This window comes from Geotrypetes seraphini, chromosome 7, assembly GCF_902459505.1.
Source record: "Geotrypetes seraphini chromosome 7, aGeoSer1.1, whole genome shotgun sequence".
NCBI classification, from domain to species: domain Eukaryota; kingdom Metazoa; phylum Chordata; class Amphibia; order Gymnophiona; family Dermophiidae; genus Geotrypetes; species Geotrypetes seraphini.
Genome location: NC_047090.1, coordinates 108,931,817 through 108,954,398, shown reverse-complemented (window position 1 = coordinate 108,954,398; position 22,582 = coordinate 108,931,817). Strand labels below are relative to the sequence as shown.

General features: G+C 45.4%; 1 protein-coding gene across 3 annotated transcripts in view; it reads left to right on the top strand.

Moving 5' to 3' along the window:
* The first annotated feature begins 4,624 nt into the window (after positions 1 to 4,624).
* The window catches only part of LOC117363412 (cytochrome c oxidase assembly protein COX16 homolog, mitochondrial), a 123,934-nt gene continuing 105,976 nt past the window's right edge, over positions 4,625 to 22,582 (top strand). The window contains exons 1-2 of one of the 3 annotated variants that reach the window (XM_033951072.1): positions 4,625 to 4,756; positions 16,019 to 16,113. In XM_033951072.1, the coding sequence (XP_033806963.1) occupies positions 16,048 to 16,113 (66 nt within the window). In that variant the 5' untranslated portion in view covers positions 4,625 to 4,756; positions 16,019 to 16,047. Of the gene's footprint in view, positions 4,757 to 4,990; positions 5,330 to 16,018; positions 16,114 to 22,582 lie in introns of those variants that run through there. The other 2 variants (XM_033951074.1, XM_033951073.1) reach the window with 2 other exon arrangements.

The window sequence follows — 22,582 nt, the reverse complement described above, 5'->3', positions numbered from 1 at the left end:
ACCCAAAGGCTTCCCTCCGCTGTCAGAGCTGACGTTGGAGGAAAGCCATCGGGGGATCCCAGTTACCTCCTTCCTGCCTTCAGCGACACTTGTTGGAAGGACGTGTCAATGGCTTTTCCACGTTGCACATAACTGACCCAGAAACCTTCTCTCCAACATTAGAGGGAAGACTTGTGGGTCAGCCATGTGCAGTGTGTGAACCACTGCCCGCATATCCCTGCAACAACTGCCACTGCAGGCACAAGCAGCCCAGCTAGACAGCCCTGAAGGAATCGAGTGCGACTCGAGCAAATAAGGGAGAGGGGACATGATCTGGGACAAAGAGAGGGAGAAAGGGGGGAAGAGCAAGTTGGGACATGGGAGGGGTGTGATTTTGGGACAAAGGCTGGAAGAAGGGGGAGAGTACGAACTCGGGACACAGAAGGTAGAGAGGGGTCATGAACATGAGACACAGAAGGGAGCACTAACTTAGGACATAGGAGGGAGGGAACAGAAAGGGAGAATTGTTGGGCATAAGTGTGTGAATGAGAGGGAGATGGTGCACACAGGGAAAGGAAGAAAGAGGAGAATTGGGCATAGAGAGAGAGAAGTGAGGTAGAGATGAGGAATAGGATGAGTGGGAGAAATGTAGAATATGGTGGAGGAGAGGGAAAAGAGGGACAGATTGGAGGGGATGCAAGGGGAAGAATGTTGAACATAGTGATTGAGGGAGAAATGTGGCATTGTGCTGGAGAAGGGTGATAGGAGAAATGGGCATGGGGCTGGTGGGCAGTGGTGAAAAATGCTGCACATGATCCAGGGTATGAGAGAGGGAGAAATGTTGGATATGGCAGTAGAGGGAGTGGGAGAGATGCACGCTGGATTTCTCTCTCTCTTTCCCCAGTCCCCTTGCAGCAAGGGAGGGAATGAGAGGACAATAAGAGAGAGAGGAGACTGTTGTCAATGGGGGTAGAGGAGAGAGGAAGTAAAAGTTGGACTCATGGAGGGACAGAGAGAGATGTTGGTTGAGTGAAGGGAATCAGGTCCAGAGAAGAAGCATGGAGGTATAAAGAAATATTGGATGCAGTCAGAAGGAAGTGCAACCAGACTCATGAAAATCACCAGACAACAAAGGTAGAAAAAATGATTTTATTTGCAATTTAGTGATCAAAATGTGTCAGTTTTGAGAATTTATATCTAATTTCTATATTTTGCACTATATTTGTCCTATTTTTCTATAGTTGTTACTGAGGTGACTGCATATTTTAAAGTCATCTGCTCTTTGGAAAATAAAAAAGAATATAAATGATAATTTAACATTTTCAATGTGTACAGAGTGCTTTGTGCTTTTTTTTAATTTTGTGGTTACCATTATATATTAGATTATGTGTGTGCAGTGTTCCCCCGCGAATTCGCGGTTTGCGAACTCACTAATTTGCTACGTATGCTACGACCGCCTCTTGCTGTTACTAAAGTCAGGCTACACCAATCAGGAGCTGTGTGTCAAAGCAGCTCCTGATTGGTGTAGCCTGACTTTAGTAACAAGAAGAGGCGGGCGGAGCATACCGTGAGTGATTTTGCACCTGCTGGCACCCCAGCTGCCCTCTCCTGCCTTTTAACCATTTTCGCGGTTTTTCAAAATTCAGGAACCCCCACGAATTTGGGGGGAGTACTGTATATATAAGGTGACAATATGTCCCGTTTTGAATGGGACTGTCCCCTTGTTCCCATGCACAGTTTAGGACGCTGAAATGTCCCGTTTTCAGGGACAGCGTCCTAAAGCTGTGCATGGGGACAATGGGACAGGGGATCACTTCCCCTCCCTCCAGCGCCGAAGCCTGCCCCCCCTGGACCAGACTCCGCTGCTGCTGCCTACCGCCACTTCAAACACCCCCACCGGTCCGCTGCCAACCACCGCCAGCCACAACTAAAGAGAAGAAAAGTCCAGGACATCAATTCTGATGTCAGAGAGGAAGTTCCGGGTCAGCCAATTGTTGTCTGGCTGGCCTGGAACTTCCTCTCTGACATCAGAATTGATGTTGGGAAGGCGCCTGGAGCTTCCTTTGCTTTAGTTGCAGCAGTGGTGGCAGATCGGGGTGTGTGTGTTTGAAGCGGCGGTAGGCAGCAGCAGCGGGGGCAGGTTGGGGGGGGGGGGCAGGCTTCGGTGCTGGGAGAGAGGCAGGCAGGCTTTAGCAAAACAGGGAGCTATGCTGGCTAGCTTCCGGGGAGAGGGTGGAACAAAGGCTGGAAGGTAGTGAGGGGGACATAGGAAGGAGCACTGGGGGCACTAAGGACATGCGAAGGGGCACTGATGGGAAGAAGAAACTGGGGGCACTAAGGACATGGGAAGGGGCACTGGGGGCACTAAGGACATGGGAAGGAGGCACTAAGGATATAGGAAGGGGCACTAAGGACATAGGAAGGAGGCACTGGGGGCACTAAGGACATAAGAAGGGGCATTATGGACATCAGAAGGAGGGAGGGAATAGAAAGGGACAATTGATAGGCCTGAGTGCAGAAAGATATGAAAGAAAGGATGCACAGTCAGAAGGAAACACAACCAGAGACTCATGAAATCACCAGACAGGGGGAGTGTGTGGCACAGTGGTTAAAGCTACAGCCTCAGCACTCTGGGGTTGTGGGTTCAAACTAGAAGTCTGCACGGGAACGGGGATCGCGGGAATCCCCCCTAACTCACAGGACTCCCACGGGGACCCCCCTCTGGCCCACGGGACTCCCACGGGGACCCCCCTCTAGTCAACAGGACTCCCACGGGGATGGAAGGCTTTGGAAGCAGGGTTCATCCATATAATATAATGGACACATCAGCCTTAGCAAAAGAGGGGGTTTATAAGTTAATTACCTGAACAGAAAACAAAAAAAGGGTTCCACCAAAGAGATTCCACAAGGAAAACAGCAGCGGAAACACAAAAGAAACTGTGGAATTGATGATCCTGTCAGAAATAATTGCTGCTTTTTATGGGGACGGGCGGGGATGGAGGTAATTCCTTGCGGGGATGGGTGGGGACGGAGAGGATCCTGACAGGGACGGACGGGATTTCTGTCCCCGCGCAACTCTCTAGTTCAAACCCACGCTGATCCTTGTGACCCTGGGCAAAGTCACTTAATCCCCCCCCCCATTGCCCCAGGTACATTAGATTGTGAGCCCACTGGGACTGACAGGGAACATGCTTGAGTACCTGAATAAACTCATGTAAACTGTTCTGATCTCTCCTGGGAGAATGGTATAGAAAATTGAATAAATGATTAAAAATAAAGCAAAGGTAGGAAAAATGATTTTATTTTCAATTTAGTGATCAAAATGTGTCAGTTTTTAGAATTTATATCTGCTGTCTATATTTTGCACTATATTTGTCTATTTTTCTATAGTTACTGAGGTGACATTGCACATTTTAAAGTCATCTGCCTTGACATTTTTGAAAACCCCCCAAATATAAATGATAATTAACATTTTGTCTGTGTATAGTGTGCTTTGTGGGTTAAAAAAAAAAATTATGGTTACCATTATGAATTAATATTAATAAGATATTATGTGTACATGAAAAATGAATGGAAGAAATTGGGGGCGGGGCTAGGGCAGGATTGGGGGCAGGACTGACAATTAATAGATGTCCTGTTTTGATGAAAAAAATAAATGGTCACATTATGTATATAACATATATAGTAACATAGTAGATGACTTCAGATAAAGACCCGAATGGTCCATCCAGTCTGCCCAGCCTGATTCAATTTAAATTTTTTTCTTCTTAGCTATTTCTAGGGAAGAATCCAAAGCTCTACCTGGTACTGTGCTTAGGTTCCAACTGCTGAAGTCTCCATCAGATCTCACTCCAGCCCATCTACACCCTCCCAGCTACTGAAGCCCTCACCAGCCCATCCCTAACATTGAAAAATGGATGGAAGAAATTGCATTACATTAAGTGCTATTATTATGGGGGTGGGGTCACTCGGTTGATATTTGTTAGACTTAGAGGGTACTTGGCTTGAAAAACTGATCAAGGGAAAATTAGGTGACTTGAACAGGGTCACAAGGAGCAGAATGGGTTTGAACTCACAACCTCAGGAGGCTGAAGCTGTAGCCACTGCACCATTCTCTCACCTCAATCTGGGTTTTATTGCCATTGAAAGCAATGGCAGTAAAACCCGGATGCCTCCTTTTTCTGGAGACATATGATAACCCATGCAAGGGGGAGTGTAGTGCAGTGGTTAAAACTACAGTCTCAGCACCTTGACGTTGTGACCACGCTGCTCCTTGTGACCCTTCTGAGCTCCCTTGAGGTCTGGATAAAACCAAAGTCAATGAGGATCCTGGAAATCCTGTTTTTTTTTTTACCATGTTCCGCTCCCTTGGGAGAACGATATGCCGTGTGCGCTTCGCAGGCTCCTGACGTCTTCTGGCCACTGGCAAAAAACACAAGACAGTTATTGATTTGCGGACGGGTCCCGCGCCCTTCCTCCAGGCAGCTCCCGAACAACCTCAACCTAGGGACTCAAATGAGGGAGGAACCAAATCAAGAGCCCACACACAACTCCATCCCCGTGTGGTAGCTCTCTCAAGCTCAAACTCCAACCCTGCATCGCTCGCCCTCCTTTTCAAAATTGTTCGCAACTTTCCTTCTCCGGCGTCCCGCCCCCTCCCGACGCAATTTCCGGTTTCCTTGCAGGGCGGAAGGTGGCTGAGGAAGAAAGGTTGCGTCAGAGAAGGCTGGACGCTGGAGAAGGAAATTGGCGGGTGACTTTAGATATGAACTTGAAGGTAGGATGGGGAGGAGTTTGAAATTGAGGGGGGATCGTGGGTGGCGAGGAAAAGAGATAGAAAGAGCAAGTGGGAGGAGGGGGGTCGGACGGGACCTTGGTTCGCGTATGAACGCGTGCGACTTACTATCTCTTCAGTTATACTCTTTTTATTTAGGACACGGGTATATTTGTTCAGTTTTACACCATAACGTGATTCTTTTCCTGTTTAGTTTAATTTATCTTATTGCTAAACTACTTTGATCTGTGTGCGCCAGCAAAGATGGTATATTAAAGTTAGCAATCAGAATGAAATAAGAACTTTAAAAGAGCCATTTTCACTGGGAAGGGGGTGAGGGTTGGAAAAATACCACGGAGTTAATTATAGAGGGGCTTTGATCAACCTAAAAATAAACAAGACTTTCTTTCCTTTGATTATGATGAATATGCTACAATTGCACGTTTTTAATAAAAGCCAAGCACTGAACAATCTGCATGCATCTCTTTTCTTCTGTTTATTTTTTTTCATTTCGATTGAAAGAATTATAATGTCCTAAGAGACAAGGATTGGAACAAACACCACTTTCAGTGACCTGTAGGTAACAGCGCATTAGCCTCCTATAATTCTAGGAGAAGAAAACATTATTAATTTATCATTTTATTTATAGTATTTATATACCACGTTCAGTGTGAATATTGAACCCTCTGCTGGCATGTAAAGGTACAGTATTCCTGTAACTAAGAGCTTGTTTTTAGCTTCCTTGTATTTGAGGGTGAGCTGACTGTCAAAAGACATACACTTGCTGTGATGGCCCCTGACTCAAGGTGACCCAGAAAGGATAATTCTACCTTGGTTTTCTGCCACTTCATCTATGAACTAGTTTCTCTTGATTTCTTTAGGAAAGACAGATCTACAAGTCTATAGATGTACTGTGAAAAGCTCCATTCAACTCTATTCAGCTTGTCATTTATCAGGTGCCAAGCTTATACAGAAGGGAAATGGAAGTGTTACCAGTAGGGTTGTGGAGACAGAGTTGTGGAGTTGGAAGCAATGTTTGAGTTACTGGAGTTGGAGTCAGTAAAAATATGCTGACTCTGACTCCTAATAGAGTTAAATTATATGTCACAAATAATACTTAAAATTCTTATTTCACAGATAGTAATTTGATTTTGAACCATTTTTTTTTCATGATATGTTTTACTTTTAGAATATATTTTGATTTCAAGTACTTTGATGATTACAAAATGTTATATATTTTATGATATATACTGTATATTAGTGAAAGTGGCACCCTATGAAGAAAATCACAATGGCAAAAAAAGAGTATTGCCTCTGCCAAATGATTAAAATATTGTTATAAGGAGCAGAATTGCTTCTGCCAAATCTGCTCTCACAGAATCCCTTAAATCTAATTTGACTGTTTTTAGTGCCAAAAACAGTCTCTCAACACTGACTTGGGTGGGTGGAAGTGCTGTTACAGTTATAGCACATTACTTATAACCTTCTGGATAAACAGAGATGGCTTCTTCCATGGTAAGTTTTGTGAGTGCTCAACTAACTATAAAGAGGAACTGAAAAATATGTAAAACCTTAAAACCGAGGTGGAGCTCAGAACCATAGAATGGTAAGAAAATCACAAATTGGGGACACTCCCTTGTAAGTGTTTTCAGTGCTCTATAATTGCACCATATTCATCCGGTAAAAAGGTGAATAAACTGTGTCTCAAAAAACTTAGAGTGTTCATTTGTATTAAAAGATATAACCATCAATTGGTTTGACTCTTAATTCAACTTGTAAAAGAACTTGACTTAACTTAAATAGGGTGGTTAGGAAGTTGTCTCACTCCAGTGGGTCCTGATGCGTTTCACCAGTGGCTTCCTCAGAGAACCCCCACTTGCTGGCTGTGATCAATGAGTAAAACTTCTTCCTAGCAAAAGAACATAGAAAGCCATTTAATATGTAAAACATACCGAAGTTTCACACAAACTCACATCGCTGTCGGTGGATATCTACTCTTCACCCGTAATTACATCACTTCTGGTAACATCACTTTCAGCTGGTCTCCCGGTGGAAATACTACTCCAAATGTCAATCTTAGTGAAGGAACGCCCACCACTCTACCTTTTGGTTTAAACCTGCTGGGGTCACTGTCTGCCAATGGAAAATCCATGACTGTTCCTTCTTCCATAACAGAGATTGCTTATTCCCACCTCTTTTTAACATAGGGGCTTCTAACATTACAAATTTCAACTCATCCAGAGTATGAGATTGTGCTTGCTAATGTTGGGTGAGAGGAGCCCCCATGTCGCCCCGACAGATCTTACTAAGATGTTCCGTGATCCGTACCCGAATAGTCCTGTTGGTATGACCTATGTACAATAATTGACATGGGCATAAAATCAGATATACAACCCCTTCGGTATTGCAGTTTGTGTGATGTTTCAAAGTTAAAGTTTTGTGCAGACTAGGATGGGTAACCTGCTGCTTTTCAATAGCATGCGAGCATATGCTGCACCTTCCACATTTTTGATGACCCCTTAAGGCTATAGAGAGACTTTGATCTGGGCTTAAAAACTGAGAGGAGGTTATACAATCTTGTAGATTCTTCCCTCTGGAAAACGCAAAAATAGGAAATTGTTCCAGGGCCTCATGTACTTGTAAAATGTGCCAGTGGGACTTTATGATTCTCTTGATTTCAAACACCCTGTAGGAGTATGGAAGAGTACATACTAACCGGGGTTCGGCGGGGGCACTGGTATTGATAAAAAGATTATCCAGGTGTGCGTATAAGGCCCTTTTATATGCCTTTTTTTATGACCCCTACCGGATAGCCCCTTTCTGCAAAATGCTGCCACATGTCCCTAGATCTTAATTTGTACTCATCTATTGTGCTACACAGGCGCCGTGGATTTTCCATTGGCAGACAGTGACCCCAGCAGGTTTAAACCGAGAGGTAGAATGGTGGGCGTTCCTTCACTAAGATTGACATTTGGAGTAGTATTTCCACCGGGAGACCAGCTGAAAGTGATGTTACCAGGAAGTGATGTAATCACGGGTGAAGAGTAAGGTATCCACTGACAGCGACGTGAGTTTGTGTGAAACATCGGTATGTTTTACATATTAAATGGCTTTCTATCTTCTTTTGCTGGGAAGAAGTTTTACTCATTGATCACAGCCAGCAAGTGGGGGTTCTCTGAGGAAGCCACTGGGGAAACGAGTCGGGACCCGCTGGAGTGAGACAACTTCCTAACCACCCTATTTAAGTTAAGTCAAGTTCTTTCACAAGTTGAATTAAGAGTCAAAACAATTGATGATTATATCTTTTAATACAAATGAACACTCTTAAGTTTTTTGAAACACAGTTTATTCACCTTTCTACCGAATGAAGATGGTGCAATGATAGAGCACTGAAAACACTTACAGGGGAGTGGCCCCGATTCGTGATTTTCTTACCATTCTATAGTTCTGAGCTACACCTCGGTTTTAAGGCTTTACATATTTTTCACAGTTCCTCTTTATAGTTAGTTGAGTGATTCTAAACTTTGGGGACTTTTTGTTAAATTTTTACCCAGTAATTTGATTGGGAAGTTTTGTGAGCGGCCATACTTTTCCATGTCCTTTAAGCCTTCAAAAACTATATATAAATAAAGGAGTCAAAACAAATTTTGGGCTGGAGTCAGTAGCAGTAGACACAGAACATTATTCCAGTGACTACTTTTGAGTCATTCCACATCAAGTGGACCAATTTTGAAAATCGTCCACGCTCGGCCTCTTCCAAATTGAATAAAATTTTGTGTGGACATTCACTAAGGTCTCAAACTAAATCATTCAACATTTTTTTGGCTCGATCTCTTGTTCGATATTTACAGGCTTCTGAATGGAATTCACCTTCAGAGTGCCATGCTCTGCATAATACAAAACAATCACTGTCCAGGCGCTGTCAGGTGATTGAAATTTTTGGTATTAGTACAACCCCTTGTACTGAGTTCCTGTGCAAAGTTTGGACCCTTGCATAAGCTTACCTCCCTTTCTATTGGCCTACTTTGACTCATTTTTGCTCCTGACCTATATTTTGATTCAGGTCATACCTCAATTAGTAGTCAGGGTCCATGACGTACGTCTAGGATTTGCACTAGGAAGCTTTGCAGCCAACTGAAAGCAAAGCTATAATGCCACTTCTTATGCAAATTTTCATCATTTTTGGGTGCCATGCACCCTCTAGTGTTTCCGCCCTGCTCATTGCATCACAGTCAAGCTGAAGAGGCAATGGACAGGGCATAATTTTGGTTCCCCCATGTGCCTTGTGCCTTGTGCACCGCCCATACATAGCTTGTTATGGCCCTTCCTTTTAATTCAAGTCTCCTTTAGTTTGATTGCTTAAAATGGTTACAGCATTGTGTGGCTTCCTAGCCACATAAGCAGCAAAACTCGACAACCAAATCTCCAATCTACTAATTATGACCCCAGACTACAAAACATTCAGAAAAGAAATAAAGACTCTACTCTTCAAGAAATACCTGCAAACGACTTAATACTGCTAGCTCCTTCCCACTTCCCAATAACACTCCCTAATACCTTCCCGATTCCTCAAAGCAACCTCATTTACTCCGTATCTCCTCTAGAAATTACCAGATATCTTCTTCATGTAATACCTTTTTTGTAACTCTTTTGTAATCCGCCTTGAACCACAAGGCAATGGCGGAATAGAAATCTCTAATGTAATGTAATGTAACATTGTGGAAGTCCTCCTTTATCCCAGGACAAGCAGGCAGTATATTCTTTACTCATGGGTGACATCACCGACGGAGCCCTCGGTACGGACCTTTTTACTAGAAAGTTCTAGTTGGCCGCACCGCGCGTGTGCGAGTGCCTTCCCGCCCGACGGAGGAGTGCGTGGTCCCCAGTTTCTTCGTTTCCGCGGAGCGAAGAAGACGCGTGTGTTTTTCAACGGCCGTTGATCTCACTTTTTTGCCTTCCCGCTCGCGAAATTTTTTCTATTTTCTCTTCTTTTTACCTTCGGGTTTCTTTTCTTTGATTTATTAAAAAAAAAAAAAAAAACTTGATTTTTTTACCCTTTTTTCGTCTTTTGCCCCGGCGGGGCCTGTTGCCATTATACAGGCCTCGGGGTTCGATTTTGCGGAGGCTGTTTTTCCCTTCATGCCCCCGCAAGCCGGTTTTAAGAAGTGCCAGCGGTGTGCACGCCCGATCTCCCTCACTGACCCACACAATTGGTGTTTGCAGTGTTTGGGTCCGGAGCATCGGGCGGACTCCTGCACCCGCTGTGCCACTCTTAAGAAGCGAACACTCAAGAATCGTCAAATCCAACAAAACCTTTTGTTCGGCACCGGGTCGACGATGGACTCCTCGGCATCGACAGCGGTACCATCAAAATCGACACCGCCTACTTCGACACCGCCCGACCCCACATCGGCGCCGCTGGCGCCAGGTAAGCCGGCTAAGAAGCCTCCCTCTTCCCTCGAGCATCCACCAGCCACAGTGGCGACACCGATCTTGCCGGCTTCGCGCCGACCCCGAAAACGCTCCGCCCCGATTTCGGTGAGTGCCTCGTCATCGGCTTCCTCATCGCCGGGGCGTGGAGCGGCACCTAAGGAACTGAAGCAAAAGAAAGTGGTTCCGGTGCCACCCCTGGATGACCGCATTGCGGCCATCCTCCAATCTCAACTACATGCACAGCTGCAACATCAACTCCAGCACCTGTTACCTACCATCCTGGCACCGCTCCTTTCGGTACCAGACCGGCCCGAGCCCCGTACCGAGCCACCGGTATCCACCCCATCGGTACCAATTAATACCTCCATGCCGATTCTTTCGGCTGAGCAACTTCATGCCCATCCTGTGGTTCACTCCCATACCACTGCGGATCCGCTTCGGGACCGGGCGGGGCACCATTCTTCCCGGGACCGGGATCGACGCCGGTCCTCTTCTCCCGGTACCGTTTCGGTGCGCTCTGGGAAATCTTTATCCAAGACTCACCATACCGAACCTTCCATCCCGGTGTCTCGGCATGCGCACCCAGAGGTCCGGGACCCAGACTTATGGGAAGAGACCCCCCCGGTACCGAGGAGGATCTCTCCTCATCCGATGAGGATCCCTCAGCACCCGATACCACCTCCAAACCTGAGCAATCCTCCTTCTCAAAGTTCCTCAGGGAGATGTCAGCAGCTTTATCTCTCCCTCTGGAGTCAGACTCCAAAAAAATCCCAAGCCTTTCTGGAGGCTCTGGATTTTGAACAACCTCCTAAGGAATTTCTTAAGTTGCCCGTACACGACATCCTACGGGAGACTTTCTATAAAAATTGGGAGAACCCCCTTACAGTACCTGGGGCCCCCCGCAAGTTGGATAACCTCTATCGAGTTATCCCAATTCCAGGGTTCGATAAGTCCCAATTGCCCCATGAGTCTCTTCTTGTTGAATCCACCTTAAAGAAGACTCAGGGCTCCAGTGTCTATGCCTCCACCCCTCCTGGCAGAGAGGGTAAAACCATGGACAAGTTTGGCAAGAGGCTCTATCAGAATGCCATGCTGGCCAACAGGGCGAACAATTATTCCTTCCATTTTTCATTTTACATGAAACACTTGGTTCAACAGCTGTCCGCCCTCCAGAAGTATCTTCCGGAGAGGAAGGTTCCACTTTTTCAACAGCATATCTCTGGTCTCCTTCAGTTGAGAAAATTTATGGTCCGCTCTATCTATGATTCCTTCGAGCTCACCTCCCGTGCCTCTGCCATGGCTGTAGCCATGCGCCGCCTGGCCTGGCTGAGAGTCTCAGATTTGGACATTAACCACCAAGATCGTCTGGCCAACGCCCCCTGTCTTGGGGATGAACTTTTTGGAGAGTCCCTGGATTCCACCACCCAGAAACTCTCTGCACATGAAACCAGGTGGGACACCCTGATTAAACCCAAGAAAAAGGCTCCGCCTGCCCGACCTTACAGGCCTCAATCCTCCTATCAGCGTAGGTTCTCAGCCAGGCCACTCAATCCGCCTTCCCAACAACCTCGGCGGCCCAGGCAGCACCAACACCAAGCACAGGCTCGTTCTCAGTCCAATCAACCCAACAAGCCTCTTCCTCCTGCTAAGCCTTCTCAGCCCTTTTGACTCTTCTCTCCAGGGCATAGCCAGTCTTCCACCTTCACTGCCTCTTCCACAGCCAATCGGAGGTCGTCTCCTCATATTCTTCAGCCGTTGGGAGGTCATCACATTGGACCAGTGGGTCCTCAACATCATCCGCCACGGCTACTCACTCAACTTCCAGACTCTTCCACCGGACAACCCTCCCGTAGAGTCTGCTTCTCACTCCTCCCAAACCCCCCTCCTCCTGAGGGAGGTTCAATCCCTCCTTCTTCTCAATGCCATCGAAGAAGTGCCTCCGGAACAAAGGGGTCAGGGATTCTACTCCCGCTACTTCCTGGTTCCCAAGAAGACGGGAGACCTCCGTCCCATTCTCGATCTCAGGGCCCTCAACAAGTACCTCGTCAAGGAAAAATTCAGAATGCTCTCCCTTGCCACGCTTTATCCTCTTCTTTCTCAACACGACTGGCTATGTTCCCTGGACCTCAAGGAGGCCTACACTCACATCCCAATCAATCCGAATTCACGCCGCTACCTGCGGTTCCAGGTACAACACCGCCACTATCAGTACAAAGTGCTACCCTTTGGCCTCGCTTCATCACCCAGGGTATTTACCAAGTGCCTTATTGTGGTAGCGGCCTTCCTCAGGTCTCACAACCTCCAAGTGTTCCCCTACTTGGACGATTGGTTGGTGAAAGCACCTACGTCTCAACTCGTGCTACAAGCTACTCATCACACCATCTCTCTCCTCCACCTCCTGGGGTTCGAGATCAACTACCCCAAGTCACATCTGCTTCCCACCCAGCGACTTCAATTCATTGGAGCAGTTCTGGACACCACACTAATGAGGGCATTTCTCCCCTCCGATCGTCAGCGGACCCTGCTCCATCTCTGTCGTCAGGTGCTCATGCATCCCTCCATTTCTGCCCGACAGATGATGGTCCTCCTGGGTCACATGGCCTCGACAGTACATGTCCTTCCTCTGGCACGTCTCCACTTCAGAACACCTCAATGGACTCTCGCCAACCAATGGTCACAGACTACGGATCTTCTTTCTCATCCCATCTCTGTGACATTGTCTCTTCAGCAATCTCTTCAATGGTGGTTGAACTCCTCAAATCTTTCCAGGGGTCTGCTCTTTCATCTGCCCCCTCACTCCATGATCATCACCACGGATGCCTCTCCCTATGCGTGGGGAGCTCACCTAGGAGATCTACGCACCCAGGGACTCTGGACCCCACAGGAGCGTCAACATCATATCAATTTCCTGGAACTCAGAGCCATGTTCTACGCCCTCAAGGCCTTCCAGCATCTTCTCTGCCCTCAGGTTCTTCTCCTGTGCACAAACAATCAAGTCGCCATGTACTACTTAAACAAGCAAGGCGGCACCGGATCTCGCCTCCTTTGTCTGGAGGCTCTACGCATCTGGACCTGGGCCACGGCCCGCAATCTCTTCCTCAAGGCTGTCTATATCCAGGGCGAACAGAACTCCCTGGCCGACAATCTCAGCCGCATCCTTCAACCTCATGAGTGGACGCTGGACCCTTCAACACTCCACTCCATCTTTGCTCGCTGGGGCACTCCGCAGGTGGACCTCTTTGCAGCGCCTCACAACCATCAGCTGCCCCAGTTCTGTTCCAGACTCTTCTCTCCTCATCGTCTGACCCCCAGATGCTTTCCTGCTCGACTGGAGGGATCGGTTCCTTTATGCCTTCCCTCCACTTCCTCTGATGTTGCGGACCTTATCCAAACTCCGCAGGGACAGGGCCACCATGATTCTCATCGCTCCTCGGTGGCCTCGCCAACACTGGTTCTCCCTCCTGCTCCAGCTCAGCTCCAGGGAGCCCATTCATCTTCCTGTGTTTCCTACTCTGCTTACACAGCAGCATCAGTCTCTACTACATCCCAATTTGTCTTCGCTCCACCTGACAGCTTGGTTTCTCTCGGGCTGACCTCTCCTGAGAATCTATCTCAGCCTGTCCGTCTCATTTTGGACGCCTCCAGGAAACCGGCCACCCTCCAATGTTACCATCAGAAGTGGACCAGGTTCTCCTCCTGGTGTCTACGGCGTCATCACGATCCCACCTCTTTAGCGGTGGAAACTGTACTGGACTATTTGCTCTCGCTGTCCAATGCTGGCCTCAAATCTACCTCCATCAGAGTCCACCTCAGTGCCATCACTGCGTTTCATGAGCCTATCCTCGGAAAACCTCTCACGGCTCATCCCCTGGTTTCCCGGTTCATGAGAGGCTTCTTCAATGTCAAACCACCTCTGAAGCCTCCTCCTGTCGTCTGGGACCTGAATGTGGTTTTATCAGCACTCATGAAACCTCCGTTTGAGCCTCTTGCCACAACTTCGCTCAAATTTCTTACCTGGAAGGTGCTTTTCCTCATTGCCATCACCTCTGCCAGGAGGGTTAGTGAGCTGCATGCACTGGTCGCCGATCCACCATTCACTGTTTTTCACCATGACAAGGTTGTTCTGCGTACCCATCCTAAATTCCTTCCCAAGGTGGTCTCGGCTTTTCACCTCAACCAGTCCATTGTGTTGCCCGTCTTCTTCCCTAAACCCCATTCTCATCCTGGGGAACAGGCGTTGCACACGCTGGATTGTAAGCGTGCCCTTGCATACTACCTTGACCGTACCAGGGCTCACCGCTCATCTCCTCAGCTCTTTTTGTCCTTTGACCCTAACCGTCTAGGTCGTCCTGTCTCCAAACGGACGCTTTCCAATTGGCTTGCTGCCTGTATTGCGTTCTGTTATGCTCGGGCCGGTCTCTCACTGTTAGGTGCTGTCACGGCCCACAGAGTCAGAGCTATGGCTGCTTCTGTGGCTTTCCTCCGTTCCACGCCCATCGAGGAAATCTGCAAGGCGGCCACTTGGTCCTCAGTTCACACGTTCACTACTCACTACTGTCTGGATGCCTTCTCCAGACGGGATGGACACTTCGGCCAATCTGTGTTACAAAATTTATTTTCCTAATGGCCAACCATCCCTCCTCCCTCTCTGTTAGCTTGGAGGTCACCCATGAGTAAAGAATATACTGCCTGCTTGTCCTGGGATAAAGCACAGTTACTTACCGTAACAGGTGTTATCCAGGGACAGCAGGCAGATATTCTTATGTCCCACCCTCCTCCCCGGGTTGGCTTCTTAGCTGGCTTATCCTAACTGGGGACCACGCACTCCTCCGTCGGGCGGGAAGGCTCTCACGCACGCACGGTGCGGCCAACTAGAACTTTCTAGTAAAAAGGTCCGTACCGAGGGCTCCGTCGGTGACGTCACCCATGAGTAAAGAATATCTGCCTGCTGTCCCTGGATAACACCTGTTACGGTAAGTAACTGTGCTTTGCAGAATACTAGGAAGATTTATAAATTATTGGTGGTGTGCTATAGCTTTGCTGTAATAACTTGTAATGCCAGCTTACATGTGGAAGATAAAGGGCTGACTGTTAACTATAATGACTGCATTTCACAGCAGCTTCCACCATCATAACATAACAATTTTATTTCTATCCCGCAGTACATTGCAGTTCAATGTGGGTAACAAGAAAAGAAACTGTTCATGTACAGTGAATTGCTGTACTAGTATAACACAATACATTGAAGAACATAAATGGGTATTTGAATGCTATACATCTACAAATTTCTTAAACAAGTAGATTTTAAAAGCAGTTTTCTAAATTGGAGATAAGATGTAGAATTTAATAAAAAAAAAAAAAAAATCATGAATTTCTGCTTCCTTTTTTTTTCTTCTTAGATGGCCTTCCACTCATTCATAGCTCACTGTAACCTGAGGAGCTTTTATTTGACATCTGTTTCACTGAAATTATACATTTTTACTGGGCACCTCCTAGAGCTTTCAAGCTGAAGTATTCTGAAAAGTGGCTGTTTAATGTGTGTGTGTGTATTTCAAAGGGCTCCTTTTACTAAGGTGCGCTAGTGTTTTTAGCGCACGCGCAAAATTACCACATGTTAAACCACACGGTACGCTTCTAGAATTACGCCAGAATTGAGCGCGGGGCAATTTAGCGCGCGCTATTCTGCGCGTTAAGGCCTTAACACACCTTAGTAAAAAGAGCCCAAAATGTGTGTGTGTGTGTGGTGGGGGAGGGGGCTTAGGTTAGTTTTGCTTCCATATGTTGCCTAATTTTTCACTTTATATTTGTAATGTATGTTATTGTTTTGTGAAGAAAAGAAGCAGAAGTGATCAGAGCCGATAATGGCAGGAGGTGCCTGGCAGTTTTTCCAGAAAAATAAGACATTGCGGTACGGTGTGCCCATGCTGGTGAGTGTCTTGAAATAGGAAAATGGGATGTAGAACGTTACTGGTGGCTATTTTTGAAATTCCACACAAGGCTGGTCAACTAATTCACATTGAATTAAGAGCTTCCCAAGAGTGGATTATACTCGTATTTATACACGCAGGCGCTGTAACTCGTAATTCTTTTTAGTTCAATCTATAACAGAAAAAATTCCCCATATAACTGTTCAGTAATCAAATTACAGGTAGAATGTCTGAAATTTTTTTAATTTTCTGCTGGAAAATCTCAGCCGATATCTGAATGTATTGCTGTAAAACATACAGCTGAATGTTTAAAGGTACTCTCTGTTTAGCAATGGCTGCTTAGTGTACAAATGCCTTATCTGTGAATTTACAGCACTTGGCACTGTGCAGATAATGCTGCTGAAAATTCATATTGAGAGCCCTGACACTATGAGGGCAATTGTACAACTGGGCACCTCTAGTTAGATCCCAAAGGACACATGGTAGGAACCTATTCTGTAATGGCACCTGGGTGCCCAGTGCTGGCCATACCCAGAAATTGTCACCAGTATACTTATCCGGGTAACAGCAATATTCAGACCAATACCTGCATGAAGGTTAAGACAGCCTTTTTGCTGTCCTGACTTTATTCAGAGTTACCCAGTGAGCAAAGGGACTATTACTGCTAATCAGGCAGCTCCTGCCTCTGGCTAGACTCCATCCCAAGACTACTTAGTTAAGTGCTGCTGAATTTCCAGGTTTGTTCTAGCTAGTGTGATTTGAAGGGCAGGAGTCTCTCCTGCCTGGCCCTAAATATTTAATTCGAGCACTATTTCCTTTTCCTTTCATTTTGCATTCTCTAACGGTCTCCATTTTTACTTCTTTCACATTTCTAAAATCCGACCTAAGTGTAATTTATTCTTACCATATATACTCAAATATAAACTGAGGTAACTTTTCCCCCCCAAAAAAGGAGGAAAAAAGGTTGACTTGAATATAAACCGGTGTGTGTGTGTTAATATTCAAGAGTAATGCATTGCCTTGCCCTGCTCTGCACCTTGTCCCCCTCCCTCACTGCTCTAAGGGTGAGTTCAGCTAATCAGCTAGCAGCTCTGCACAGGCAGGAGTGAAGGAAGGTCACTCCTGCTGCAGTTCATTTCTGGACCACCAGGGATACTAAAGGTATGCGGGGGAGGCAGGAGGGAGGTAAGAATTCTTAGAATTGGCTGGGACAGGAGGCGGGAGGGATCCCTCCTGTCTCTGCCACTGCTGGACCATCAGGTCTCATGGCAGGCCTGGCAGATCCCTGCAAAAGGTTCGGGAGGGGGGCAGTCAGCACTGACCGTAATATAAACCGAGACCCCCATTTTTGGACCATTTTTTCCCCCCAAATCTCGGTTTATATTCAAGTATATACGGTATGCGTTCAGCAAGCTTATGTGTATCTTAATCACTGTCTTGTAAACAAGTCTTCAGTTACTAAAATAGCATGAATTGAGGAGGATTAGGCTGGTTATTGCTGTAACAGTTGTGAACTATCAAACTTTCTGGAAATGAAAGGTTCAGTAAAAGAAACGTGTCTTGTCAGCATTTTTAATCTTACACAACCAGGTGCAAACAAACCGAGATTTTGCATCTTATGATGCTGCAAAACAAGGATGTCCTAATAATTTTTAAAGTCCTAGATTTCAAACGTACGGACTTTAATGCTATGGGAGAGTACCTGAAGAAAGAGCTGTTAGGATGGGAGGACATAAGAGAAGTGGAAAGACAGTGTTCTAAGCTGAAAGGAGTGATAAAAATGGCTACGGACCTTTATGTGAAGAAAATCAATAAAAACAAGAGAAAAAGGAAACTGATATGGTTCTCCAACCTAGTGGCTGAGAAAATAAAGGCGAAAGAGATGGAGTTCGTGAAATATAAAAAAAAAACAAGAAGAGGAGAGCAGAAAGGACTACAGGGTGAAACTGAAAGAAGCCAAGAGAGAGATACGTCTGGCGAAAGCACAGGCGGAAGAACAAATGGCTAAAAATGTAAAAAATTTTTTTCAGATATATTAGTAAAAGGAGGAAGATGAAAAATGGAATTGCTAGGCTAAAAAATGCTGGGAACCAATATGTGGAAAGTGATGAGGAGAAAGCAAATGTGCTAAACAAATACTTCTGTTCTGTGTTCACAGAAGAAAATCCTGGAGAAGGAACGAGATTGTCTAGCAAAGTTACATGAGAAAATGGAGTAAATTTGGCGCCGTTCACAGAGGAGGGTGTTTATGAGCAACTTGAAAAACTGAAGGTGGACAAAGCGATGGGACCAGACGGGATCCATCCCAGGATACTAAGGGAGCTCAGAGAGGTTCTGGCGAGTCCTATTAAAGACTTGTTCAACAAATCTCTGGAGACGGGAGTGATTCCTGGGGATTGGAGGAGAGCGGATGTGGTCCCTATTCATAAAAGTGGTCACAGGGATGAAAGCAGGAAACTACAGGCCGGTGAGCCTCACTTCAGTTGTTGGAAAAATAATGGAAGTTTTGCTGAAAGAAAGGATAGTGTACTTCCTTGAATCTAATGGGTTACAGGATCCGAGACAACATGGCTTTACAAAAGGTAAATCGTGCCAAACAAACCTGATTGAATTTTTTGATTGGGTGACCAGAGAGCTGGATCGAGGACATATGCTAGATGTAATTTACTTGGATTTCAGCAATACAGTTCCTCATAGGAGGCTGTTGAACAAACTTGAAGGGCTGAAGTTATGACCCAAAGAGGTGAACTGGGTCAGAAACTGGCTGTCAGACAGATGCCAGAGGGTGGTGGTTAATGGAAGTCGCTCGAAGGAAGGAAAGGTGAGTAGTGGAGTCCCTCAGGGATCAGTGCTGGGGCCAATCCTGTTCAATATGTTTATGAGTGACATTGCTGAAGGGTTAGAAGGAAAAGTGTGCCTTTTTGCAGATGATACCAAGATTTGTAACAGAGTAGACACCGAAGAGGGAGTGGAAAATATGAAAAAGGATCTGCAAAAGTTAGAGGAATGGTCTAATGCCTGGCAACTAAAATTCAATGCAAAGAAATGCAGAGTAATGCATTTGGGGATTAATAATAGGAAGGAACCGTATATGCTGGGAGGAAAGAAGCTGATATGCACGGACGGGGAGAGGGACCTTGGGATGATAGTGTCCGAAGATCTAAAGGTGAAAAAACAGTGTGATAAGGCAGTGGCTGCTGCCAGAAGGATGCTGGGCTGTATAAAGAGAGGCATAGTCAGTAGAAGGAAGAAGGTGTTGATGCCCCTGTACAGGTCATTGGTAAGGCCCCACTTGGAGTATTGTGTTCAATTTTGGAGACCGTATCTGGCAAAGGACGTACCGGAACTGTACCTAAGACCTGGAAAACATCTATAATTTCTCCTATATTAAAGGATCATAAAATCAGCCCTGATGACCCAACCAATTACCGTCCTATCGCCAACATACCGTTCCTAGCAAAAATCAACCAGTTAGCAGATTTTGTCCAATCCACTAACATACTTCACCCCAACCAAACGGGTTTTAGGAAACACCACAGCACAGAATATTCCTTAATTGGACTAACAACAAATATCATCTACAATTTAGACCACCATAACTCAGTTATCCTTTTCTCCCTCGACCTCTCAGCGGCATTCGACACCATAGATCACTTCCTCCTCTTAGATAGGCTGCAATCAATAGGTGTCAGTGACTCAGCACTACACTGGTTTTCTTCCTTTCTAACTGACCGGACCTCGACGGTACGCTTTAATAACTCATCCTCTACACCATTCTCACATAATTATGGAATCCCTCAGGGCTCAATCTTGTCTCCATTGCTGTTTAATATTTTCTTATCTCCATTACTCAGCCTTAGTCAATCTATAGGCTTCACGACGTACGCCTATGCTGATGATATTCAATTGATTCATCCAGTCAATTCGGAAAACTCCAACGAAATAATACAAATCAATCAAAAGTTAGAAAAAATCAAAAATTGGCTTACTCAGAATAAGCTTGCGTTAAACATAACAAAAACAAAGGCGTTGTTCTTTCCGTTTAAACAGGGCTTAAATCTCTCTATGCCTTTTTCTATTGATAATACAGCAATTGAACTCGTCGCATCCCTTAAGATATTAGGAGTAATAATCGACGACAAATTCTCTTATCAAGAGCACATCAACAACACAGTCAAAAGTTGTTTTTACCGTTTACGTTTAATCCGCTCAATGTCGAAATATCTGGAATCAAAATCCCTAAATATTTTAATACACTCCCTTATAATATCCAGACTCGATTATTGTAACTCACTCTTCATGAACATCACCCAGAAGGATCAAAGACGATTACAAATAATACAAAATATTGCCATTAAAATAATTCACCATGGGAAAAAATACGATCACGTAACTCCCTATCTCATAGAATCTCATTGGCTGCCCATCAACCAACGTACAACATATAAAATAGCATTACTGGTATTTAAAACACTAGATACTAATGAACCACAGTTTATAGATCGGCTCCTAATTCCTCATACTTCAAAACGTTCACTTCGGTCCAATACTCAAGGTCTATTAATGGTCCCCTCATTGAAAATAATAGGAACTAGACGCCATGACATCTTCTCAGTTATGGCACCTCTTATCTGGAATACCCTCCCCCTATATATCAGAAACATCAAAGATCTTAACTTATTTAAAATTAATCTAAAAACATATCTCTTCAAATCCTCATTTAACCTTTAGAATAACTTTTCTGCGTACATCTAAACAATTAATACGTCCTCACACATTTTCCCCAACCTAATCGTTTGGTCCTACCCATATCATACCCCTTTCTTCCCTTGAGGAAACAACAATTTGTAACTTTTATTTCCTAATGTCCTCTCCTAATGTTTCTTAGTTCGTCTGTATTGTCAATCTGTCATAGCCCTTTGAAAATTGTTAATGTAAAATAACTTGTTTTACTGTTTTATACTACTATCCTTTTTACTATGTAATTCGCTTAGATTTAATAGGCGAACCATCAAATTTTATTAAACTTGAAACTTGAAACTTGAAGACGTGAGGCGGTCCAGAGGAGGGCGACGAAAATGATAGAAGGCTTGCGCCAGAAGACGTATGAGGAGAGACTGGAAGCCCTGAATATGTATACCCTAGAGCAGTGTTCTTCAACCTTTTTACACCCGTGGACCGGCAGAAAAAAAATAATTATTTTGTGGACCGGCAAACTACTAGGACTAAAATTTAAAAATCCCGTTTCCGCCCCATCTCCGCGAGCTCGGTCCCCACAAATCATCTGTTCCCATCCACACAAGCCTCAGTTATGATTTTATATTGAATGTATTTTATTAAAGTATAAAAAGAAACAATATTCTGTAGAATTGTCATTTTATAAATACAAATAATTCAGAGCAAGGATCAACAAAACCCCTGTCTCCCCTCCCCTTCACATATATCCCCTCTACTATCAAGAAAACTGAACAAGCCAAATTATTACAGAATGCTACACAGAAATATCATGCTAACAGAATACTGAAGTAACACATGACAGGAATAGTTTTAGGGGAGTGCAACTAGGGCAACTGCCCCCTGGTCAGAAAGCGCCCTAAGCCAGCTGAAAGCTAAAGAAGCACTGCCTGGGTTTAGCAGTCCCCAGTTATGTCTAACACCAGCTCTAGCAGGATATATATTTCAAATCTGATATATTCTAATCACAAAATAGAAATAAAATTATTTTTTTCTACCTTTTGTCATCTCTGGTTTCTGCTTTCAATCTTTTTTTCACTCTCTTCCTTCCAGCGTATGCCCTCTCTGTCTCTTCAATCCAGCATCTGCCCCTTCCATCCACTATCTGTCATCTCCCCCTTCCATATGGTATCTGTCTTCTTTCTATGTCCCTCTCCCCTTTCCATCCAGCTTGTGCCCCTCTCTCCTATTTACATGATTCATTCCAGCTTCACTGCTCTCTTCATTTTTATCTCTCCTACACCAGATCTATCATCGTTGTCCCTCTGCTTATTTTTCTGCTGACCCCTTCCTATCATCAATCTCTCTACTTTCTCATGCCTGTGTCTCCCCTTCCCCTCCTCTAATCTCTCTGCCTGCTGTTTCCTTCCTTTTTTCATTCTCCCTTCCCTCCTCCTCCTGTCCAGCAGTAACTCTCTTCCCTTCCTCCCCTCCCAGCAGCATCTCTCCGTCTCCCTCTCCAGTAGCAGCTGTCCCTTTTTTTCCTTGCCCAGCAGCTTCCCAGATTCCTTTCCCTCCTCCCCTCCCAGAAGCATCTCTCCTTCTCCCTCTCCAGTAGCAGCTGTACCTTTTTTTCCTTGCCCAGCAGCTTCCCAGATTCCTTTCCCTCCTCCCCTCCCAGAAGCATCTCTCCTTCTTCTCCCTCTCCAGTAGCAGCTGTCCCTTTTTTTATCTTGCCCAGCAGCTTCCCAGATTCCTTTCCCTCCTCCCCTCCCAGAAGCATTTCTCCGTCTCC